A 24,144-nucleotide genomic window follows, 5' to 3' on the forward strand; every position below is an offset into this window, starting at 1 on the left:
TAGGATAACCATTTCAAAAATTGAAATTGCTATGCAATCTACAATATTTTGTTTCTCTTTTGCCTCTTAAAATGAAAATGTGTTCATTTATTTTGTAAGTTATTCAGCAACCTTAAAATTTATCCAGGAGTTGTCCAGATTCTGCATACAGTGTGTTTGGCCCTGGGTTTAATTTAAGAAGGATTTATAATAATGCTCTGGATTTTTCAAAAGAGATCTCCTAAACCTACCTACTCCCCTTGACCAGTCAGTTATTTTAAAAAACGTTGTATTTTTTACTTGTTGTTTTATTTTCTCTTTTTATTTATTTTTTATTCTTATTAGCCCTCTATCACATGGGAGAACTAAAATTGATATATTCTGGAATGACTTACTGGAGTTATTTTTATTTTAGTATCTTGATGCTCCTATCCAAAGGGAACAGAGGTTTTTAAAAGTAAAGTACTAAATTCTTTATTTACCTTTTACTCTAAATTGCTGAGTATGACCCAACAATCTTTTAGGAAGAAATTTTAGGCTGGTGTTTTATTTACATCAATAATTCAGAACAGTCAGTCTGTTCATTCTTCACAAAAGTGTATGTAACAGGACAAGGAAACTTTCACATTTTTATAAATAGGCCATTCCAATTTAATTCCAAAAACCATCCTATAATGCTAGAAACAAAGTATATTGGTGATTCTCAATTTTAATTTATTAATACCAAAGTTCTCTTTGGCTGTAGACAATTAAGACTTGATCTTTTAAGTTAATTTACATGCTTAGTAACAGTTAACAGGAAAATATTTTGTGGGCAAGTTCACTGTGTTTCAGTTTGTGTTTTTGTGTTTCAGTTCACTATGTCCTTTAATGTCCAATTCTATGACTCAATTAGTATCGAAACAAGCATATTTAGCAGTTTTTTTAAAATGATAATTTAGTCATCAGAAGGATCTCTTTAAATTTCAAAATCACTTGTTCGTAACAGCGAATTTGTTTACTCACTATAGTAGACTTGCCTGTTCATTATGTGTTGTCGAATCAAGCTTTTCTAGGTTGAAGACAAGATGATTTTAAGTTATATAGCTAGTGGGTTTAGGATCTTGCTTTTAATTAATGAAATGTTTAGTTTTGAGTTGTTTGTCCTTTTGAATTTTAACAATATTTTTAACTGAGCCCCAAGAATGTTGAGTTCAAATTAACCTCTTGAATTTTTTTTCTGTGTAATGAGTGGTTTCCATCTTTTTTTTTTTTCTGTTGTTAATGTGTTTGCAAGGTCGATTAAGACATATAAAATAAAATGTGTGTCTGATTATTTTTGCAAATGGATCTTGATGATTTTAGCGTATGGGATCATGCTCGTGTGTATACATACTTTTATGATGGTAACAGAGGTAAGTTAAGTTTATCATTCTTTTACTTATTTGAACATTGAGACCTTAGAATATTGAGAAAGTCAAGCTTCCTTTTTTTCCCCCCAAGGTGTCATTAGCCGAGGTGAGTATTCTGAAGTGGTGTTAGCACTGTGAGTTCATTAACTCATGAACACACTGGAAATGATCAGGGACCCACTGGGATCATTATAAAAGGAAGCAGGTGGGCACCTGGGCACATTAGCATCAATTCCAGAACGCTGGGCCAAAAAGAAAAGTGTTTGTCCTGTAAACCACATCTCCTCGCACTTCCCCTCCCCACGAGTGCAGTTCCCTTCCAGCAGTGGTGCCTGTCTTCCTCGGGAGTGATTCCTGACTAACCCCCCCCCCCCTTGGCTCTCCCCGGCCAGACACACTGCCTGAGAATGGCTATTCTAAGGACTCAGCTTTAACATTAGGTGTCTATAGCTACCGTTAGAATACATACAGGTGATCGAAGCATATTTCCACTCATCTGTTTTTGGGTTTTTTTTTTGTACACTTAGAAGTTACCGTACGTACTTAGTGTTCTAACCTTGTTCTCTTCCTAAGTGACTCCTGCAACTCTGTGAACCACTTCATCTCTCTATTTCAGTTTCACGGAAAAGCCTGGAAAAATCCGTAGAGAGAGGACATTAGTGGTTGCCAGAGTCCAGGGGAGGAGGAAGAGAGAATGACTCCTAAAGGAGAGGGATTAGGGTGGTAATGAGACAGAGTGTTCTGGAATTAGTGATGGTAGTCGCCCAACTTTGGTCCAAATACTGAATTGTACCCTTTAAAAGAGTAAATTGTGTGTGATGTGAATTACATCTCGATTTTTAAAAAAAATACTTCAGGAAGAATGGCTGGAGAATTTCAGGTGTCCCACGAAAGATGTCTTCTTTCTGTGTGCCTGCGTGCATGCTAGACTTTAGCACAAGCCAGCAGGGCTTATTATTAATAATGGTACTTGAGTCATTTTTTTAATTAGCAGAATTAAGAAAGTTAAATATATATGCGAGTCTCTCTGCTTAGTCCTCTGTAGGGCATAGAAATCAGTTTGTATTGGAGTTTTCCTAAAATTCAGAGAAAGCTCAAACAGTCCTTTTGGACAGGAGGTAGACGTTATTGTAGAAGGTGAAATGAGTTTCTGAGTTGTATAGCTGTCTATGGCAGAACTGAATACTAGCGCTTTAACTTACTAGTCATTGATTGGCCGTTACTTCTCCTTTTGTGCCAAGCTTCTCATTCTCCCAGGCTGAGCTGGGAGAGAGACCTGCTGCAGGCCGGAGGTATCCTCAGCTTTCTGGTCCCCCTTCTAACACATTTATTTGCATTTATCTGATCCTGTTCAAAAGGAGGAGAGGTACTCTATTTATTTAGTGCTCCCTTGTTTAGTGAATGCTGTTATGTGCCAGATGTCATCCTGTGCTCTGGGTATACATGGAGAGGTGCACGAAACAGATGTGTTTTATTAGACAGTAGGAAGAGTTCCTTGGTTCAGTGGTAGAGACAAACATTAGCCAGTAAATACACAAATTCATGTGTAAATACAACTTGATGAAACAAAGGAAAACAGCCCAATGTGGTCAAGGAAAGGAACAGGGCACTTTGAGAGAGGATATCAGTGGAGACATACTTAAATGTACAGGGTCAAGGAACACTTCTCTGCGGAAGTTAGATTTAACTGAAGATGTGAAGGGGAAGTTAGCCAGGTAAAGATTAGAAAGAGAACAGCAGGGCACGGACCAGGGGTGGGAAAGAGCTTCCTAGATAAGGAAGTGAAGAATGTTAGACTGGGTATAGCTGGGCAAGCAGGGAGGGGCAGGGGAGAGAGAGAGAGAGTTGGAGATGAAGCTGCGGGGAGTTGCAGAGACAGCTAGGGAGATTGGAGGCTGTGTTGTATTAAATGACAGTCCCTAGTCTGTGTCCAAATCCCTGGAACCTGTGACATGACCATTCGGGAAAAAGATCTTTGTAGATGTAATTAAGGATCTCTGAACGAGACCATCCTTGATTATTGGGGTGGGCCCTAAATCCAATAACATTTAAATGTCCTTGTAAGAGCCACACTGGGGAGATAAGCAGAGGCCCTGTGAAGCCAGAGGCAGAGAGTGCAGTGATGCAGCCACGCGGCCAGGAGCACCAAGAGGGACCAGACCCCAAGAGCAAAGGAGTTAGATTCCCTGTAGAGCTTTTGTGGGCATGTGGCCCTGACAACACAGACTGCTGGCTTCCAAAACAGTGAAAGAATAAATTTCTGTTGTTTTGTGCCTTCAAGTTGGTGGTAATTTATACCAGCAGTCACAGGAAACTAAGACATGTTTCAGGATTTCATTCTAAAAGTCATGGAAATTGCTGAAGGGCTTTAAGTAAGGGAATGGCATGATCAAGAAGATCACTCTGGCTTCTGTGTGGAGATAATATTAGTAGAGAAATCATTTAGGAACTATTGTAGTAATACCAGCAGGAAAGATGGTGGTTCAGACTAGCACGGTGGTCTTCAAACTACAGCAGTGGTCTGGGCAAGAGAGAAACGTAGGAATTATTAGCATATAGACGCTATATTTAAAGTCATGGGAATGGGTGAAATCACCCGGGAACAATATGGAACAATGAGAGCAAATGGCCCAAGTCAGAGTCCTGAAGATTTCAGACCTTTAGCTCAGAAGAGGAGATAGCAGAAGAGACTAAGAAGGAATAACTAGAAAGATAGGAGGGTGTCGTCAGAGCCAAGGTTAGAGTAGAGGAGAAGCAAGAGGAGGAGATGTTAAATAGTCTGTGCCGAGAGTCAGGTGGGAACTAACGGAGACTCACGCACAACTTTGCGGGGTGGAAGACTCGTGTGAAATTCCAGTCTGTCGGGGAGGCGGGTGTCCAGCAACACTCAGTAGTACAGCTGCGGTCTCCGAACAGCCAGAGACACTGGGATTTTGAAAGAAGAAGGGAGAGGCAAGGGATTGAATATATATGTGAGAGGGGAGGTAATACATTGAATAAGGAGGAAAATGAAGATTATGCACTGGCTTGTGAACTGCCGGTGGTGAGGAAAGTCCTTCGGTGGGGAAAACAGGTCAGTGGTTTGGAGTTCTGGGTGAGGTGGAGTGATTAAGTGATAAGGAGAGCAGGTTTTCTTGGAGGATTTCAGTCAGTGATTTGGGACGTGTTCTGCTGGTGACTAAGCTGTAGAGTGAGTTCTGGGAAGGCCTGAAAGGAAAGGGCTCCAGAGGCCGTGTGTCTCCTCCGTCTTCACCACCGCACTCTGGGCTTGACCTGCTCTTTGCCCTTCATGCCCCCACTTAAAATGCCACGGATCACTCTGTCGAAAGTACGTCTTCCACCCCCACACTAAATTCTCACTATGACTTCCTCTCTCATCTCTTAGCACAATTTCAAATGATACGCTTCCCTGCTTAGGTACGGTGTATGTGCCTACCTCTCCGCTTAAATGCAAGCTGCTCTCCATTTGGAGATTTTTGTTTGTTTTGTTACTGAGAGCTTCTCTCTCCCCCACTACGCCTTAGTCTTCACAGGGGTCAGGTATCTGTCGAATGAATTCATGATGCTGCAAGTTGGGACAGAGAGGAAGACTGTGACCTGACCTGGGTGATGTGTGAAAGAGAAAACGATGGCCAGGGAACTTGGTGTCCCCAGCCGAGTCGAAGTGTTAATTAAGGGAGAGAGGGGCTTTCAGAGAGGAGGAGAGGATACACAGAGATGTCCAGCAGATGTTCCTGTGGCCCACCAGTAGCTTTGGGAAGGCGAGAAGGCCTGGCTGTCAGGGGCAGCTAAGGACAGATGTCCAGAGCATTATGGGAGTGACAGGTGGCACAGTGAGAGGGACCAGAGAGGCCAGGCCATGACTGGAGGAAACAAAAACCCGGACGCATGGTGGATTTTTTCCTCTATATCGTCTTAGAAGGTGTGGGTGCTTAGGTTTCACGGAGTGGGATGGGAGGTGGTGAGAGAAGAGAGGAAGGGAGAAAACAATGGCCTGTTAGTGCTGCCGTCCCTTTATGACTATGGAAACTGAAAGTTCAGTGACTCGTCTGAAACCACACGGCTGGTGAGAAGCAGAGCCTGACGGAGCCTGCTTTAGAGTCTGATTTCAGAGCCATCCTCTTTTCCAGCAAACCCCGTGGATGTCTTTCCCAGAGGGCCACACTCAATGTCAAACAGTCGAAGAATTTTAAAAGTGTTTTCACCTGATTTGCAGAATCTGAGCCATTCTTTAGAAGTTTCAACTTAAAATTACTGAAATTGTCCCTTTCCCCCCTTTTTTCCTCCAAGGTTATCCTGTCCTTGACTTAACCCCTGCTTAATGTGTAGGGTGTTTGTAAAATAGATGATGGGAAAGAACAAGTCAGTTCTCTCTTTGGGGGGCTGAACAGATGCAGAATGAAATCGGGAATTTTTGTTAACTTTCCCTGCAGTGAAACCATGATAAAAATTTGCCCCCAATTCTTTTTCTCATATGGTTCTTGACGGCAACCTAGGCAGTAGCTTTGTTGAGCTTCTCCTGTGATAGTTTTAAAAAGTGCTAAAATAGAACATTTAAGGAAGCAACAGACTGTAGTTATTTCTCAAATTTCAGTGTGTATCAGAATTAAGTGTAAAACTTGTCAAAAATTCATATTCCTGGGTCTCACCCCTGAGAATACATAATTTACTTAGAATTATGCGTTTTTAACAAGGTTCCCAGTAATTCCAATGGCAATAATGTGTAAATCCCCTGTGCTTTGGGAAACACTGGCTTATCCGGTAAAAGCTGAGGCTTTGGAATCTGATAGAACTGGGTTAAAAATCAGGCTACGCCACTTTACATCTTCATGACCTTGGCAAGTTCCTCAACCTCAGTAAGCCTCGTTTCTTCATCTATAAATAGAAAAGGATAAAGATATTGATCTACCTTTTTGTAAAGTTTAAATAAAAGTACAGTTCTTAGGAAGTATTTTAAAGTACTTGGCCTATTGTAACAACTTGGGAAAAGTTTGTGTTACTGTTATTGCCAGTGCTCAAAGACATGGGATGTGAGTAAATTAAACCCAACTTCTTCAGCTCATCATTACTAAAGACTTTTTTTTTTAAAGCACCCACAGCTCCTTTAGACCCCACTTATACCAGCAAGCTAATTACTTAGGCTAGAAAGAAAATATGCTTAGTTATTCCCTCATTCAAGGCAGAGGAATTTTAGGTTCGTGCTATCACTTAATTAGGTTATTATGCAGTGCTTGGATAATACAGATTCATCCTGATACTATGACATGTCTAGTTAAGATTAGAGTATCTTCTTTTCTTTTTTTTTGGCCAGGGCTGGATTTGAACCCGCCACCTCTGGTATACAGGGCCGGCGCCCTACTTCTTTGAGCCGCAGGTGCCGCCTAAGATTAGAGTATCTTCTTTACTGTTCAGCCTTCTCCTTCACCTCCACTGAAGTTTACAGACAGATGTTCCTAGGGATTGCATTTTTTCTTTTCTTAAAAATATTTACAGGCAATTCCTTCTCATAGGTTTCTTTAGATTTCCTTGTTTGCTTTTCCCTGAGGAAGGCAGTCCAGCATTTCTTTTGTGACCCAGTAGCCAGTGTGAATGTGAAATGCAGCAGAAAGTACAAAATCATGGTGCCTTCAACCTGGAAAGCTGAGTTTAATTAGTAGATTTCATACTGGGACAGAATGGAAATAGAAAATATATAGAAAGGCTTTTGAAATAATTGAAAAATTTGTGGATTTCTATATGAAAGTAATCTAAATTAACAGTTCTCTTGAATGTGGGATGAAAAGGCCTGTGAGGGAATACAATTCAAATGTATAACATTATGTAAAATTATTATCATGAATGTGGAGTTTTTAGTCAATTCTAAAATAGGTACTCTTTGACCTAGACCCAGCAATAATTCTTCTAGGAATTTATCACAATGATGTATTTACTCATGTTGGAAATGACACATGTACATTGCAGCATCCTTTGTAAAATCGTAAGACTGCAGTGGGATAGGCTGGTTAAATAAGATATAGCCATACAATAGGATACCATACAGCTAATTTTAAAAAAAGTAAGGCAGATTCATGACAGTAATTGATTGCTGGAAATGAGTGTAAAACTAGGCAGAGTATGAGAGGCAACTGTTTTCAGGTATTGAAGGTGCAAAACCATGATCCTTGCAGAAAGAGAAACACACAAGGTGAGTCCCAAGACCGCCTGGGCTTTCTTCTGGGGGTCATTTCTCCTGCTGCACATCAGAGAGGTAGCGCCAAAGCAGAGAGACAGCCTGGCTGAGCTGAGGATCTGCAGGGCGAGAATCGGAGAGCCTGCCCAGTGACGTTTGCAGCTGGATTAAGAGCTGAATGCTGATGTAGTGACCTTGCATGGTTAGAAACCCAGGGAAAGCTCTCTGAGCACTCTGAGAATTTAGATGAGACATCAGAAAGCCAAGCCTTCAAAATCAGTACCACACCAGGAACGCCTCAGGCATGCCCTAAGCTAAGTTCAAAGGTAAAGGGAGACCTACCCTAACAGAGGATAAAACTAAGACGAGATGGAAAAGGAGACACCCATAATTTAATTACTTCCCAACTGAATCCTGCACCGTGGTTAATGGGATTGCATTTTGCAGTGGTGTGCTTTCATGATTCTGGAACTACTATTTGTATTCTTGGCTTGAGCAAAAATATATTTGGCACAATGGGAGGAGCCAGGTTTCTTATCGTGGGAGAAGAGTTAATCTGTGGTGTCAGATTAGAACCTATGTTTTTTAATATGTCTATCAACATATATATGGCTTCAATTCATGGTTAATTTCTTAGTTCTGTCTGCTGAGATTTCTAATTACACCTTATTTCTTAGCTCTGTTCAGTGACACACACGAGTAGCAATGAGCAAACATAGTGCCCAGATCTGGGTTTCTGTGTACTATTCTCCACTAAAAGAAGTCAGAGCTTTCTAGGGGAAAAGAGATGGGAAAAGTACATCTGAGGACATCGTGTGTTCTAGAAAGAAAGGAATCCTCAGATACACAGGGAAGAACACAGAAACTATCTTGAGGGGCTTTCACTAGCCAAATCTCCAACAATTTGAGAGTCAAAATAAATAATGACACTTGAGGATTGCAACTCATTGATAAAGTAATCCAAAATCCATATTGATATAAATACGTGGATGGATAAACAGATAAATGGAGGAAAAGGGATGCTCTTTCTTATAATAATGCTTTTTTTTTAAAGCATTAATTTAAATCAACTAATTAAATAATAATTAGCAAATTATAGAAAGAATGATGAGTTGGAAAATTATCAAAGGATGCTAAAATTGGAATGTGGCAGTTTGGTGAAGAAGAGGATATTTATGTAGCCTTAAAATACCTCTCTACAGGGAGATGCCTGTGGCTCAAATGGGTAGGACACCTGCCCTATATACCAAGGGTGGTAGATTCGAACCCAGCCCTGGCCAAACTGCAACAAAAATAGCTGAGTGTTGTGGCAGGCACCTGTAGTCCCAGCTACTCAGGAGGCTGAGGCAAGAGAATCGCCTAAGCCCAGGAGTTGAGGTTGCTGTGAGCTATGACAATATAGCACTCTACAGAGGGCGATAGAGTAAGACTCTGTCTCTAAAATAAAATAAAACCAGAAAACATCGGAAGAGGGCTTTCTTCTACCTGAGTAATCTGGCTGGGAATAGGGGCTACTGACTTCCTTTGAGTCCACAGACCTGGCCCCAAACCATTTAAAACACAATACATGTCTTTCAGGTTAATTTATAGATCGATCTGTTTTCCCCCATCTACACATCCCCCCACCCCCAGCAACCACTTGTTCCACCTGTATTTTCCGCATTCTACCCCCATCCCTTCTAAAAGGCATCTATAAATGTCTTTGACCGTCACTGAGACTTTGGGTAATCATTCTGTGGTTCCCCCCACATGCATGGCATTTGGAAATAAACCTTTCTCTTACTAATCTACCATAATTGTGAGTTGATCTTTAAACAAACCAACCAAGGGAAAAGGCAGGTTTCACCATGATCCCCACACTTCACGTGATAGAAACCCCCTCCACCCCGTGATCCAAGTTCACATTACCAATATCAGGACGGAAGACATCACGCATTCGCTAATGTGAATCAGTGCTCAGGGTACATCGTAGCTTTTGTGATGTTCCTGTCCAAAATAGACATTCTGATTCTAATCATGAGCAGACATTAAAAAACATTAAGGAACATGCTACCAAAATTAACAGGCCTGCATCTCAAGCATACCAAGGTCAACAAAAACAAACAAAGAACAGCCTAGGAACTCCTCTTAGTTTATAGGAGACTAAGAACACAGAAATCAATGCGATGCATACGCCAGATGGGGGAAAATGGTCATAATTGACAAAATGCACTTAGGAACTGTCGATAAATTATAATATGCAGTTATCCCTCATTATCTATGGGGGATTGGTCCCAGAACACCCAAGGATACCAAAACCCATGGATGCTCAAGTTCTTTCTGTAAAAAGGTGCAGTGCTTGCATATAACCTATGCACATCTTCCCGTATACTGTAAATCATCTCTAGATTGCCCATCATACCTCATACAATAAAATTTCATGTACATAGTAGACATGGTTTAGGGAATAAGGACAAGAAGAAAGTCTGTACGTGTTCAGTACAGACACTTTTTTTCTGGAATATTTTTGACCTGGGATTGGTTGAATCCACAGATGCAGAACCCACAGGGATGGCAGGCAAACTGTAAAATACATAGTCTGACTTACTATCCTGACTTTGTGCATTATACTGTGATTTATGTAGGGGAACGTCCTTGTTCTTAGGAAACATACAGATATTAGTAGTAAAAAGGCCTTATGTTTCTGACTTTGTTTCAAATGGTTGAGAAAAAAATATGCATATGCAAAAGAATTTATAGAGAGAAAATCTGATAAAGCAAATAGACAAGATATAAACAATGGTAAGATCTGGATAGAGAAGATGTAGGAGTTTCTTATGCTACTTAGTACTTGTTCTGTAAGGTTAAAACATGAGAATAAACATTGACCAAAAATAAAGGAGAAAACAAACCAATAAGCACAATGTATTAACAAAACATGATCTCAATATGTATTACACTAAGTGGAGTGAGAGAGGGGAGGATGGGGGGCAAAATGCAGAATAATAAATAGAAAAGTATAAAAAAAACATGAGGATAGACTCATTTGGATTCTCAAGAAAATGGTAAAGCTGGTTGCATCTTGAAAGGGATACCAGGTGGCTAAAGATTGGAAGGGTTAGGGTTATAATGTTAGCATTCTCTGTCAAGTCTATGCATCACCAGTTGAAAAGATATTTAAGATAATGTAAAGAAAAAAATTGGAGGCAGGCAGTCCCATTTCTTTTCAGAAAGTTGCATTCCAAACAGAGCAAACCTCTAGATAATTATAGTTGATTCTCATTAAATCAGCGAGAGAGCTTAGATTGACTCAAGGAAGTTATTCGTCCAAGTGTTTGGTTTTTGGACATTACCAGATGTATTGGTATGTACCTTGGAGGACGTGTGTATTTTCGTGTGGTCCTTGCTGCCACTCACCTCCGGAGGTAAAGCACTGACCTGGCCGAGGCTTTGCTCTTTCTTGTCAGAGCTCTTTCTAATGAGGATTTCTTGAAATAATGGATTATTGTTACACAATGTAAATACGTTTTTTAAAACTGGTAGATTTACTAGTTAACCTTCGCTTTTGAACTTCCTTCCTTTAACCTTTTATCTCAGAATAAACCAGTCGGATAATGAATAGTACAAGCGTTGACATTTTAAATTATGCTTTAATGTTTACGTAGGGTGTGGTTAATGGGAATGTATGAAAGCGAATTCCACGTTGACACAGTACACATTGACACACATAGTCAAATACCTTTCGTTAGCATGGTTTGAGGTTTCGGTGGGACAATTCTTTCCTAAGAAAGAAGCTTAAAGAAGAGAAAAAGTCAATATTGGTTTTCATAGTTTTTAGCAAGAATGCATTCATGGAGTTTTTATAGATTGTTACTCTTTCTAAAGTTCAGAAGAAAATATAGTGTACGTTGAGCCGTACCGTTGTCCCTGGGACATCTCTGTTTCTCGTATTCCGTGACAAGCAGGTCTCTGAGACGCCTCTTCACCTGGGTGAGGCTGTCCTTGTCCCCGCAGCCATTTGTTCATCCTACTCTCGGTCACTTCTCGTTAGCGGCCTTCCTCCTGATCATCCTGATACCCAGGTGGGCCTCCATTTAACCATGATCTGATTTATGATTTTTCGACTTTACAGTGGTTTATCAGCATGTCATGCTATCATATGCTGAGGCACATCTGTGTAGCAAGCGTGGTATATATTAACCAGTGTGATGTAAGCATTCCTAAGTCTATATGAAATCAGCGCACTGTACCCCATAAATGTATTAATGTATACATGATCTATGTGTTTATGATTTAATAAAAAAAAATGAAAGCTTAAGAAAAAGTGTATACTTGATGTGGGGATGTAGCTACCAACTCTAATTTTTTTAATTTTTTCATATATTTCCCCCCCATGTCACCTTTTCAGTTAAGCTTCACCTTCTTACCCCCTCAATTTCCCCCAATTAATTGCTGCTCTACAGTAATCCTCTAATAGCATTTTCCTGGCCTTTATCATGGTGACCATTATCATAGTGACCCTGTAAACCTTAAATGAGTTAAGGAATTAGAGATATGGGAGGGAGTTGATATGTAAATATCGTGTATAAAATTTTTATATTAACTCCCTTTCATTTTCTGCTCAACTCATGTCTTTCTGGCCTTGATCCCGCTACTTCACTGAAGCAATTCTCGTTGCCAAACCAACATTTGGTCCTTGGGAGCAGGGCCAGCTTCGTGAGCATGTCACCTGCACAGCAGCACAGGGCCCCACGCTAACACTCTGCTATTACTGTCTTGAAATTCTGAATCATTTTTCTTCAAGGGCCTCCCCTGTACATTTCTCTACTGGACGTGGCTAATTATGTAGCAGGTAAGGTAAGGGCTGGTCTACTCAGTCTCTGCAGAGCATTTCACACGGTTTGTCACCTTCCTGGAATTCTCCTGGTCTTCCTGGACACCACAGTTTCCTCGTGCCCTCCTTCTTCATGGCTCCTTCCGTTGCTCTTCCTTGTCTGAAGATTAAGTACACTTAATTAAGATTAAGTGTTCTTTATATGTACTTCCGAAATGAGCCTTACTCGGTTTACAGTCTTTTTTTTTTTTTTTTTTGAGACAGAGTATCACTTTGTTGACCCAGGTAGAGTGCTGTAGCGTCATAGCTCACAGCAACCTCTAACTCTTGGGCTCTAGCAATTCTCTTGCCTCAGCTTCCCCAGTAGCTGGGACTACAGGTGCCCACCACAATGCCCAGCTACTGATAGAGATGGAGTCTCACTCTTGCTCAGGCTGATCTTGAACCTGTGAGCTCAGGCAGTCCGTCCACCTCGACCTCCCAAAGTGCTGGGATTACAGGCTCAAGCCACCGTGTCCAGCCCTCAGTTTACAGGCCTTCTCCAGTCTGCTGCTAACAGTAACAAAAGAATTCTTTAATAGCTACATTTGAGTATATGCTATGGGGCAGGCATGAATTACAAGTATTATTTCATTTAATATTTGTGATACCTCATTTTGCAGATGAACTTAGTAACTTGCCCAAGGGCACACAGCAGTAAGTGAGAAGCCTGTGTTTGAACCCAGGGAGTCTAATTCTATAGTTTGTTCTTTTAACCACCACACTGGAGAGTCCAAACCTGGGCCTGGCTCCAGGTGGGTGTATCTCTCTTCCCACTTGACATTTCCACTTGGTATCTTAATTGGCAACTCAAAAATTAACTGTGTCCAAAAAAAGAACTCCGGATTTCTCCTGTCTCTTCATCACTCCAAACCACCTCCTTTCCTGGCCTTACTCATCTCTTTAAGTGGCACTAAGGTTCTCCGGGGTGCCAGGTCAAAGCCAGGCACCTTGGCTTCTCTTTTTTCTCTCCCTCACATCTAATCATTACCAGCCTCACAGACTCCACCTTGAGATAATGTCTTGATTTTACCTTTTTCTCTCCCTCCCCTGGCCTGAAGCCTAGTTCAGCCCACTGTCTTCTGCTGGCTAGATTATTGTAATGGCCTCTTCATTGATTGCATTTTTCAGTCTTGCCCTCTGCCCCCTATATATTCTCCACACAGCAGCTAAAGTCATGGTTTTCTTCCTAATGCTTTCTTGAAATATAGATATGTACTCAAAATGCACAAATCAGATTAGTGTAACTTGGTGAAATTTCACAGTGTGACAGGCCCATTTAACCACCACCCAGAGCAAGATGTCCCTTCCCAGTATGTCCAGAGGGCTCCCTGCGTTCCCGTCCTCGCCACTGCCCTCCCTCCTGGCCACCCAGGTACACGCTATGCTTGCTTCTAACTACATGGATTAGTCTAGCTGCTTCTTAAGCTTTATAGAGATGGAATTTAATTTCCTAGGAGGTATATAGCATGAATATGTCATAGTTTACGTATCTATTCTACTTTGATGGGTAGTTGGGTTTCCAGTTTTGGTCCATTCTGATAGTACTGCCACAAATGTTATTGTTCACGTCTGTTGCTAAACACAGTGAGAATTTCTCCTGGGCCACACACATGGTAGCTCACAGCTGTAATCCTAGCACTCTGGGAGGCTGAAGCAGGTGGATCCCTTGGGCTCAAGAGCTTGAGACCAGCCTGAACAAGAGAAAGACCCCCTCTCTAAAAATAACGGCTGGGCAACTATAGTCCCAGCTACTCAGGAGGCTGAGACAAGAGGATGACTTGGCCCAAAGGTTTGAGGTTGCTGTGAGGTATGATGCCATGGCATTCTACCAAGGACAGCAAAGTGAGACCCTGTCTCAAAAAATAGAACTTCTCTTAGGTATATACCTAAGAATAGGATTGCCTAGTTCAATAATAAGTGTATATTCAGGTTCAATAGATATTTCACCACAGATTTTCAAAGTGATTATAGCCACTGGTATGATATGAGAGTTCCCTTCCATATCCTCTCCTGGATTTGTCTTTTTCATCATAATCTTTCTGATCCCGGCGTAGGGATACCTCCTGGTGATTCAGTCTGCATTTCCTGGTGACTCAGGGACTGGAGCATCTTTTTGGATGTTTATTGGCCATCGGATATCCTCTTCTATAAAATGTCTGTTTAATAAGCCTTTGCCTGTTTTCCTATTAGCTAACATTCCACTTTTCTGATTGGTAGGATTCTTTATAGACTGTGCACATGTCAGCTTCATTCTGTGCTGAATATCTATCTGTATTATGAGTTACCTTCTCCGCCACCCGGCTTGCTTTTTAGTGGTATCTCTCAATGCACAACATCTCTTCATTCTAGCGTCGTACAAATGATCTTCCTTTTACTTTTACTTCCTTGACCGTCATGTTCATGCTCCTTTTGCCTACTCCAAGGTCATGATGATGATCTTGTCTTCCAAGAGTTTATTGTTTCACTTACCACCTTTAGATCGACATTCCCACGTGGAATGAACTTTTGTATACAGTGTAAAGAAGAGGAATCAAGATCCATTTTTTTCCTTATGAATAGTGTGTTGACCCGACACAATTTTTTGAAAAGATTATTCCTTCCTCATTGTCAGAGTAACCGTTTCCTCCAACCAGATCATGAGCTCCTCCTGCTCAAAATCCTACAAAATTTCCCTTTGCATTTAAATAAAAAATATGCGATTCGCCGTGGCCCCTCTCCCTCCTTGGCTTTCCTCCACTGGTTTCTTTCTCTCTGGTTTCCTGTGGAAACGTTGCCCTTCCTGCCACTTCTCAGTTTTCCAGGAGCATTGTCGTCTTACGCACCCTCACCCCCACCCCCCCCCCCCCCCCGTGGGAGACAATACTGTCTCAGGCACCTGGGGTTTCTTCTGCCCAGAGTCTCCGTTCTCTGTGGTCTTAGCCCGGATCACTCCCCATTTCACTCAGCTCTCTGTTCAAATGTCCTTTCCTCACAATGATCACCTAATCACTCCATCTAAGATTAAAGAGGTAATAACATCTGACAGTCCTCTGTCGTGTGTGATATTATTAATGATGTCTTCCCTCCTATCCTGTGATTCACTGAAGGAACAACGGAGGCATCTTACTGGCTTTTGCATATTCTGTCTGCAGCATAATGCATAGAACTCAAATAAGGTCCTAAGTATAATGCGTATGGTAGTTCATCATCTGCCCTATTTTTGTCTGCATTTGCCTAAAGTAATTCAGACTTTAATATAAGTATTTAATAATGTGGACAAATTGGTAGAACATCAGCTTTTTTTCTGGGGGGGGGGGAACAGTCTCACTCTGTTGTCCTGGGTAGAATGCCATGGCATCCTAGTAGCTCACAGCAACCTCAAACTCTTAAGCCCAAGAGCTACTTTTGCCTCAGGATTCTAGGTAGCTATAGGCACCCACCACAATGCCTGCCTAGTTTTTCTTATTTCTTTAGTAGAGATAAGGTCTTGTTCTTGCTCAGGCTGGTCTTGAACTCCTGAGCTCAAGCGATCCACCTGCCTTAGCCTCTCAGAGTCCTGGGATTACAAGCGTGAGCCACTGCACCCAGCCAGAACATCAGCTTTTTATACTTTTTTAAAAGGGAGGTAATAAGCAGCATTTCAGCTCAAAATTTATGAACTCACCTTAACAGTTTTATGTGGAAATACTGGAAAAGCTAAGTCCAAATGAATTTTACATGTGGGCGAAAGAACTTAGAAGATTTCAGTGATTTTTTTTTTTTTTTTTTTTTTATGATCAGGCCCTATTTCTCCTCTAACAGTGAAACTAATTGTATTTCAAGTTTATAAAGTTGCATTTTTTTTTCCCTAAGCATTCTGCAGTCTAGACGTGCTGGTTCTCATTGACCCAGTTTCTGTTATGGGAGCTATTTCTGGAGCTACATCCGTACAATAAAAGTTGTTTTTTAGGCAGGCGTTAAAAATCTCTTTCACTTGCTTGTTTGTCCCTTCTTCTTCCAAGCATTTATTTCCACCATCGATTGCAATTGTTTTCCTTCTTAAAGCCTTAAACTAATGTCTGACACACATTATTCTTTTAGTAGTCAGCAAATGCTATAAAATTACAGAGCAGAAAGATTAAGATACTTAAGCAGTCATAAAAGTATTACTAGATCAACTGGTAAAATTAGAGTACAGTTAGTAAAATTTTGCATCTATGGTACGTTTCCTGCAGTCGGCATCTCCACTATGGTGAGAATAGCCTTATTCTTAGACAAACACACTGAAATATTTAGGAATAAGGGTACCACGACTTATATAGCTGATTTCGAAATGGTTCAGGAAACAGGTGTGTGTGTGTGTGTGTGTGTTTGTGCCTGTGCACATGTGTGTTCATACACAGAGAAAGTGGACTGCAGGGCAAATTACTAACCAAATAGAGCAAAATGTTGACAACAGGCAGGTTTGGGTAAAGGGTAGATTAGTATTATTTATAGTATTCCTGTAGCTTTTCTGGAAGCTTGAAATTATTTCCACTCAAACAGTTTAAAGGTTATCTCATCCATAACACAGAAGCTCAGTAACTTTCCCAGTCATCCTGAGAGCTAGAGACAGAACTAAGTCCTCCGTTACCCTGGATTGCCTTCTGGTAAATAGTTAACTGAGCACTGATTGAATACAAGGGCTAGTAATGCTGTAATCCAGTGTGGTTACATAGGACATAGCCAACCTTGCACATTAGTGATGTTGTTTTGAGTAGCTTTGCAAAATCTTTTTGATTGTACCCATCAGCCTTACAACTTCCCAGCCTGTCTGTTAACTGGATGCCTGGTTATTAGATAGTTGCCCATTGTAATGAGACGATCATGTGTTTACATTTTAACAAACTGTGGTTTTGTTCTTCTATTTCTTGCTAGCTACTGCTTCTTGGGACACGTTTCTCATGCTATGGAATTTCAAGCCACAAGCTAGAGCTTACAGATATATGGGTCACAAGGATGTTGTAACCAGCGTGCAGTTTTCTCCACACGGAAACTTATTGGCATCTGCCTCACGAGACAGAACCGTTAGACTCTGGATTCCTGATAAGTAAGAGAAACAAACCCTTGGTATGCTTTGCATCTAGAAATGTGAACTGAAGCTGGAGCCCGGCTGCTCCTCATGCATTTCCTGGGAATGCCTAACCTCCTCAGTTACCTACCCACACTCGATGAGCCTTAGTCACAAATTATGTCTCTTTTTTAAATTTATTTAATTTTTTTGTTAGAGACAGAGTCTCACTTTGTTGCCCTCAGTAGAGTGCTGTGGTGGCGTCACAGCTCACAGCCACCTCCAGCTTTTGGGCTTAGGTGATTCTCTTGCTTCAGCCTCCCAAGTAGCTGGGACTACAGGCACCTGCACAATGCCTGGCTATTTTTTGTTGCAGTTTGGCCAGGGCCTGGTTCGAACCCGCCACACTTGGTATATGGGGCCGGCACCCTTACTCACTGAGCCACAGGCGCTGCCCACAAATTACGTCTCTTTAAAAAAAACACAAAACAAAACTATTTCTAGCCACAGAAATATGCTTAATATGTCTTAAGTTTATTGGGAGGATAGTTATCAATTTATTCCTAAATCTGGTGTATGCTTTAGATTCCTCCCTGGAAAGTTAGACATGTAAAGCCAAAAATGTACAATTTATTAACCTCCTGACACCCACTTATAGATCCTTTAGGGGCCCTTGGATCTTTACCAAAACTGTTCTTCGTTTTTTACCACTCAATATTGAAAATTCCAGAATTTTCTTATTAAAGAAAATTTCTGACAGACGTGTAAATCATTGCATTTGTGTAAGGTTATAACTTGTTATAACAAATCTCTCTGTAAGAGACTTTTCAGGCCCTAGCTGTTAGCCTATCTATTTTAAATAATTATTGCCATGATTTTTTTTTAAAGCTTTGAAGCTCTGGAGCCTGTGTCTTTGCAGACATACATGAGAATAGCATGAATAGCAGGACTGCCCCATATACCCATCAACCAGCTCCCAGAGTTATTCTTGTTCTGCCAATCCTGTTTTATCAATTTCACCCCCCACGTCTTTTATTTTAGAAGAAATCTCACACGTCAGTTTCATTTCCCCCTCAACCCCCATAAATATTCAGAGTTTTAGCCTTTGAGCATTTCTTTGAGCCTGTAGTAGCAGGATTTGATTTATTGCATATGACTGAACAGGCCCAGTCACTCCCAAATGAAAGAAAACTCACAGGTCATTCTCCTGCTAGTGGGTGCTTTTTTTTGCCACTGCCCCGGGGAAACTCCATGCTGAGAAACCCAAATATTATCCTGATGGCAGGAAAAGACTGCTAAAGTGACATAATGATAACGTGATGGCAGTGAACAATGTAGGGATGAGACTGGTTTAGGGTCCAAGAGAACTGTGTTCCAAATCCTTAACTTTGAGAATTTAAAATCAGTATTTTGCTGTCTTCAGAGCATAACCTCAGGCTCCCATTACTGATTCAAGGACATCTTGGTGAATAGAGTGTGTAAAAGTAGATGAAACAAAAGCATGCTATGTCATTAATTTTTCGTAGCTAATCTAAGTACAGTGATTAGCTTGTGTAGACGGCTCTGGTTTCTCTTTCTAATCATGTCAGAGTGGGACCAGAGTAATGGTAGATTATGTCAATGAGAAGGAAGCTGATGGATCAGTTATCTGCTGCCACCTAACAATCCCCAAAACTCAGTACCTTCGTGCAAAAAGTGCCATTTCTCAGAATTTTGTGGGTCATCTGGATGGTTCTTCCGCCCTGTTGGTGTTGGGTGAGATTACTCATGCAATTTCCTTAAGCCAGAGCTGGGCTAGATGGGGCTGGTGTCAGAGGCTGTGGTGGGGCTATAGGCTGGGCAGCTTAGTTCTCCCAGTGCTCTTTCCAGCAGGATAACCTGGACTTTCTCACAGAGTGAAAACTGGGTTCCGGGAGAATGTAAGCAGAAGCAGTAAGACCTTTTAAGGGCTGGGTCTGAAACTTGCCACGTCCCCTATTCCACATCCTGTTGGTCAAAATAATGTCATAACACCAGCCCAGATTCAAAGGTGGGGAGAAAATAAACAGAGTGCACCTCCAGGAGCAGTGTGCATGGAAGGGCTGGCAGGTGCACCAGCAGCCACATGTGCAGGTGGACACCACAGCTGGTGGCTGGGACGCTAAGAAAGACTAGCCAGAAGCAGCATGAAAGCAGGCCTGCCTGGGGTCACCACAGCATGCAGGCAAGAGGACTCGGCTGAACGGACTGGTAATTACATACGTGGGAGGCAGAAAGCCCATACTGAGCAAGATGAGGAACTAGACCCAGATAAGCCGCCATACAACAAAGGCACTTCTATCTGGGTGGTTTCAGTGCTTCCTGCTCAGACAGGATCTGTGGTCAGGCCAGCCTCCTGCTGAGAGCGGGGCCTTTCAGAAAGAAGGCAAGAAGGCAAGAAGGCAAGGCGGAGAGCCTGCGGGAGTGCAGAGTGGGAACCACATTACAGAGCCAGCCACTGGTGCTCCTGGCTGTCACTCAGCTTCCTGGTCCTTGCAGATGTCAAGTCTTTTTTTTTTTGGTTTTCTTCAACCCTCATACTTGAATTCAGGCCCCATCATCTTCCCAATTTCTACTCAGGGAAATCTCTTAGAGACTTCACAGAACTAGTCCCTGGCTGCTCCCTCCTAACTTTTAATATTGATTTCAGTTATCTCTGACATAATAGTATATGAGGTGATAGAGATTGATAATAAGGTCACCATTGCCTTCCAGAAGCCACAGGAAGGGTGAGCCAGGTTTGATCTAAGAACTTTAAGTATTGACTCTTAGTGGAAGTCAACAAAACGTGTCGAGCTCTTTCTACGTGCCTGGCCTTGTGCTAGATTCTGATCTTAAAGAGATGAAAGCATCATTTCTGTCTTCAAAACCTTAGAGCTTAATAAAAAAATAGGTTTGCTTTTCAAAAGTCACCTGTGTAATGTAGTAAGCAAAACAGCAGTAGCACATAGCAAGGAAATAAGCCTGTCCGGCTTGGTCAAAGGGGCCTGAGGATGGGAGAAATAGTTCAGCCGGAGAAAAGCAGTTAAGTGCAAGGCAGAGGTGTGTCTTAAGCCCCATGACTGTTCCGGGTACAAAGTGCAGAACTGTGGCAGGATGTCTCGCCAGAGCACCTGGGTGGCATGCTTTCTGTTGGCAGAAAGCCAGTGACGTGTCCCCTGGGGTTTATGTGCTTGGAGCTGTACTCTGGCAAGGTAATAAGCACAGTATGTAGGTGACTGGAAAGGGATAAAAGATTAGAGCAGGGAGACCGCTTAAGAGGCTTTTGCAGTAACCTAGGTGAAGGATGTCGAGGATACATCTAGCTTAAGGCAAGCGGAGCAGAGGTAGAAAGAAGAGGAGGATTCCAATGTACTGAGGAAGTGAGGATGATGTGGTTTGCTGACTTGCTGGATGTGGGAGGAGAGGGACGGGTTGAGGTGAATTCCAGACTTCTGGCTGGAGCGGATGTTGCTCTGACCCACCACGGTAGCAGAACATGGGCTGAGCTGCAGGTGCGTGGGAGGTCAGCGTGAACATCCGAAAATGCAACAACATTAGGTTGAACTAAATTCTGCGTCCTGATCTTTTTCAAGCAGTTACGAGATGTCAGTAGCGTAAATGTGACTTTCTCAATGGGAAAATTGCTAAGTGCTCTATGCAGTGTCAGGTGTGTCACCGTGGGAAACGCCGTTTGTGCCAGTGTCCCCAGCTGCCCTGACCTGGCCTGCCCCTCTCTGGGCTTCTGAGCAGTCCCCCTGCTGCCTCCTCTCGTCCCCTCACCGTCACCAGGTTCCCCCCACAGGGCTCTGCCCTTGCTTCCTCTACCCAGCATGCTCCTTTCCCAACCTCTTCACGCCTCCCTCCCTCCCCCCTTTCCGTCTTTGCACCTTTCTGTGAGGCGGCCCCTGGATGCCTGTGTAGAACTTCAGCCCCTTTCCCCTCCACTCTTTTTCTGCTTAGTGCTGACACCATCTGACTTCCTATTTGTTTATTTGTCTGACTCTCTAGAACGTAAGAGAAGGGTCTTGACCAGCGGTTCTCAACCTGTGGGTCTTGACCCCTTTGTAATAATGTTAAAATACATGGCAGCATTAGGAAGGTTGAGAACCACCGGTCCTGACTGTTCTGCTTCCTGTTGTTCCAGCCCTCAGCAGTCACCCAACAAGCATCTGCTGAGTGAGTGAGTGTGTGAATGAATGAATGAATGGGCGACTATGCCTTTAATCAAACCCCGTCTAGCCTGCTTCTAACTATTTTAAGATCTACTTCTTCTCAAATGCCTCACATTATTTTCTGTGTCTCTCTTTATCCTCTTTTTGACCATCTAGCCAAGGGAAAAACAATGCACCTGCAATTTCAGGATGTTGAAAAATGACATGTTATTATCATTTATTCCTTGTGTTTTGTTGGTGAGCATGAGATCAGGCCCACAGGGTAAGGGAGGCCCTCAATACACCCAGGGGACTTAGATCTCCTTACTGGGGGGAAGCGAGGAGGTCCTGGGGAGTCAGATCACTTAGCGACAGTCTGGATAGCAAATGGTAAAGGACTTCTCTTTCCCAGTCCAGACTATCAGTCTGAAAATAGCCTCGTGGCATCAACTTAATCAACCTTGGCTTTTTTTTTTTTTTAAAGGTTATAACTTCTTTAAACTATATACTGCCATTTCTAGGGGAACCCTAGAAACTTAAAATGCGTGGTAGAAATTTGTTCAAAATACTCTTTTTCTTAGCTTCCCATTGAAACAAAGCAGCATAAGCCTTTCAAGATCTGTCTTTTTAAGTATCAATTATGACTTTGGTGAACAAAACTAGTATGAAACAGTGTTGACCAAGAGTACAGTACGACACAGCCTTTTCACAATTTTGCTAGGTTTGACAGGAGTTAAACCATTTTACCACCTTTAAAATTGGTAGAGGGATACAATGTTGATTATAATGAAATCAAATGAGTTATATATATTTAACTGTTCATTTCCAGGAAAGGGAAATCCTCAGAAATTAAAGCTCATACAGCTCCAGTTCGAAGCGTGGACTTCTCAACCGATGGCCAGTATTTAGCGACAGCTTCTGAAGACAAATCTATCAAAGTGTGGAGCATGTATCGCCAGCGTTTCTTATACTCCCTGTACCGACACACACACTGGGTGCGCTGTGCCAAGTAAGTGCAGAAGATTTCGTGATAAGATTTCCACGTTTATTTCTGCTATAGTCCATGCTTTTCGCCAACCTCCAGAACAGCAGAAAAAGGGCGTGTTCATTCATTCACTCATTCATTCATTCAGCCATTCAGCAGATACTTGTTGTGAGACTGCTAAGTGTTGGCAACAGCAGTAAGCAAAGTAGTCATGACCCCTGCTCTTACATTCTAGAAAGCCAGACAGTGAACAAGCAGGGAAGCAGAGATAGCAGGTCAGATGGCGTTAATGCCATGAGAAAACCAGGGGCAGGCTGGGAGGGGGCTGAGGTTTTAAACAGGGCATCCAGGGGCTGCCTCGCAGAAAGGCTGGCCTTGGAGATGGGGGGGGGGTGCGGCTTGGGAAAGGCGTGTCCTGGACAGAGGGAGCAAGGGCAGGGCCCTGAGGTGGGAGCCTGGTGGCCTGGAGGGCAGCAGGGGGCGGGAGACGCCCAGACCGCTGGCCAGGTCAGGGCCCGCTGACACTGCAGCTTCCTCATCTCTCTGTCCTGCGCTTTCCTGGGGTCACACTGCTGCTGCGTGAAGAACAGACCACACAGTGGGGCCAGAGGCGACAAATACAAGGCCTGGCTGGGACCCAGGTGGCGCCAGTGGAAATTGGGAGAAGCAGTTGAATTCCAGATGGAGTGTGAAGTTACAACCTGCAATATTTGTTGTTGTCACATCAGATGTGACAGAGAGAGAGGTGTCTGCAGGACTCCTGTCTGTCGGCAGGCGAGTGCTATTACAGGTGGTGTTATTACCCGTCCACTGACATCACAGAGACACGGTGCCAAAAATCTTCTAGTGCATATCACGTTTCCCCGTCGGAACTGCCGGGACAAAAGGGTTGTTTTATTTTCCCCATTTGGCAAATGAGGCGAAGAGATGAATTTAGGACCTCACCTAGTGGAAAGTGACTGAAATCCAAATTCCTTTTCTCCCCTCCAAGTATTTAATTGCCAATGTGTTTGCAGCAGGGAGGCAGGACTAGAACTGGGGACTCCAGGACTGTCTGGTGTCTCTCTGCATCTCATTTGGGGGCTTCTCTGCATGCTGGCTTCCTTCTCTCAAACTTGCTGGTGGAAGGTCATGCCGGCTCCAGGCCTCAATGCTCACAGCTTTGTGACAGGAAGAGAAAGCTGCCCCCTCCCAGCTCCAGTGAGAAAAGTACTGGGGTGACTCGTGACCTGTCCCGGCTGGAGTCCTGTGCCTGCCCCTTTGTCTAGCAGTGAAATACTGTGGTGCCTGCCCTCAGTTTAGGTCAGGGGCCTGGCTGAAATCGGTCACCCTGGCCAGGGAGCATGGGTCATACTAAGCTCATGTTTAGGCCTCGGGAGAGTGGATAGTTCCCATGAGAAGGGAGCGGGGCTCTGACATTGTCACTAGGGAAAGACTGAGCTCTGTGTCCATCCTGCTCTGTGCCTGCCGTGTCACATAACAAGCCAGGTGTCTCCAGCTAGGACGTGGTAGAGTGGGAGCTCCAGCCGGCTCTCTGCCTTGCGTGTCACATAACAAGCCAGGTGTCTCCGGCTAGGACATGGTGGAGTGGGAGCTCCAGCCGGCT

The 24,144-nt window shown here is 42.8% G+C and overlaps 1 protein-coding gene across 4 annotated transcripts in view; it reads left to right on the forward strand.

The window, feature by feature from the left end:
• POC1B (POC1 centriolar protein B) overlaps positions 1–24,144 on the forward strand; it is a 102,106-nt gene that overhangs the window by 5,576 nt on the left and 72,386 nt on the right. For all 4 annotated transcript variants that reach the window (XM_003783366.3, XM_023509301.1, XM_023509299.1 and 1 more), the window contains 2 exons: positions 17,270–17,441; positions 22,383–22,562. In XM_003783366.3, coding sequence (XP_003783414.1) covers positions 17,270–17,441; positions 22,383–22,562 — 352 coding nt within the window. The remainder of the gene's footprint in view (positions 1–17,269; positions 17,442–22,382; positions 22,563–24,144) is intronic.

The sequence above is a fragment of the Otolemur garnettii genome, unplaced genomic scaffold, assembly GCF_000181295.1.
Source record: "Otolemur garnettii isolate 467f Iridium unplaced genomic scaffold, OtoGar3 scaffold00007, whole genome shotgun sequence".
Lineage (NCBI taxonomy): Eukaryota > Metazoa > Chordata > Mammalia > Primates > Galagidae > Otolemur > Otolemur garnettii.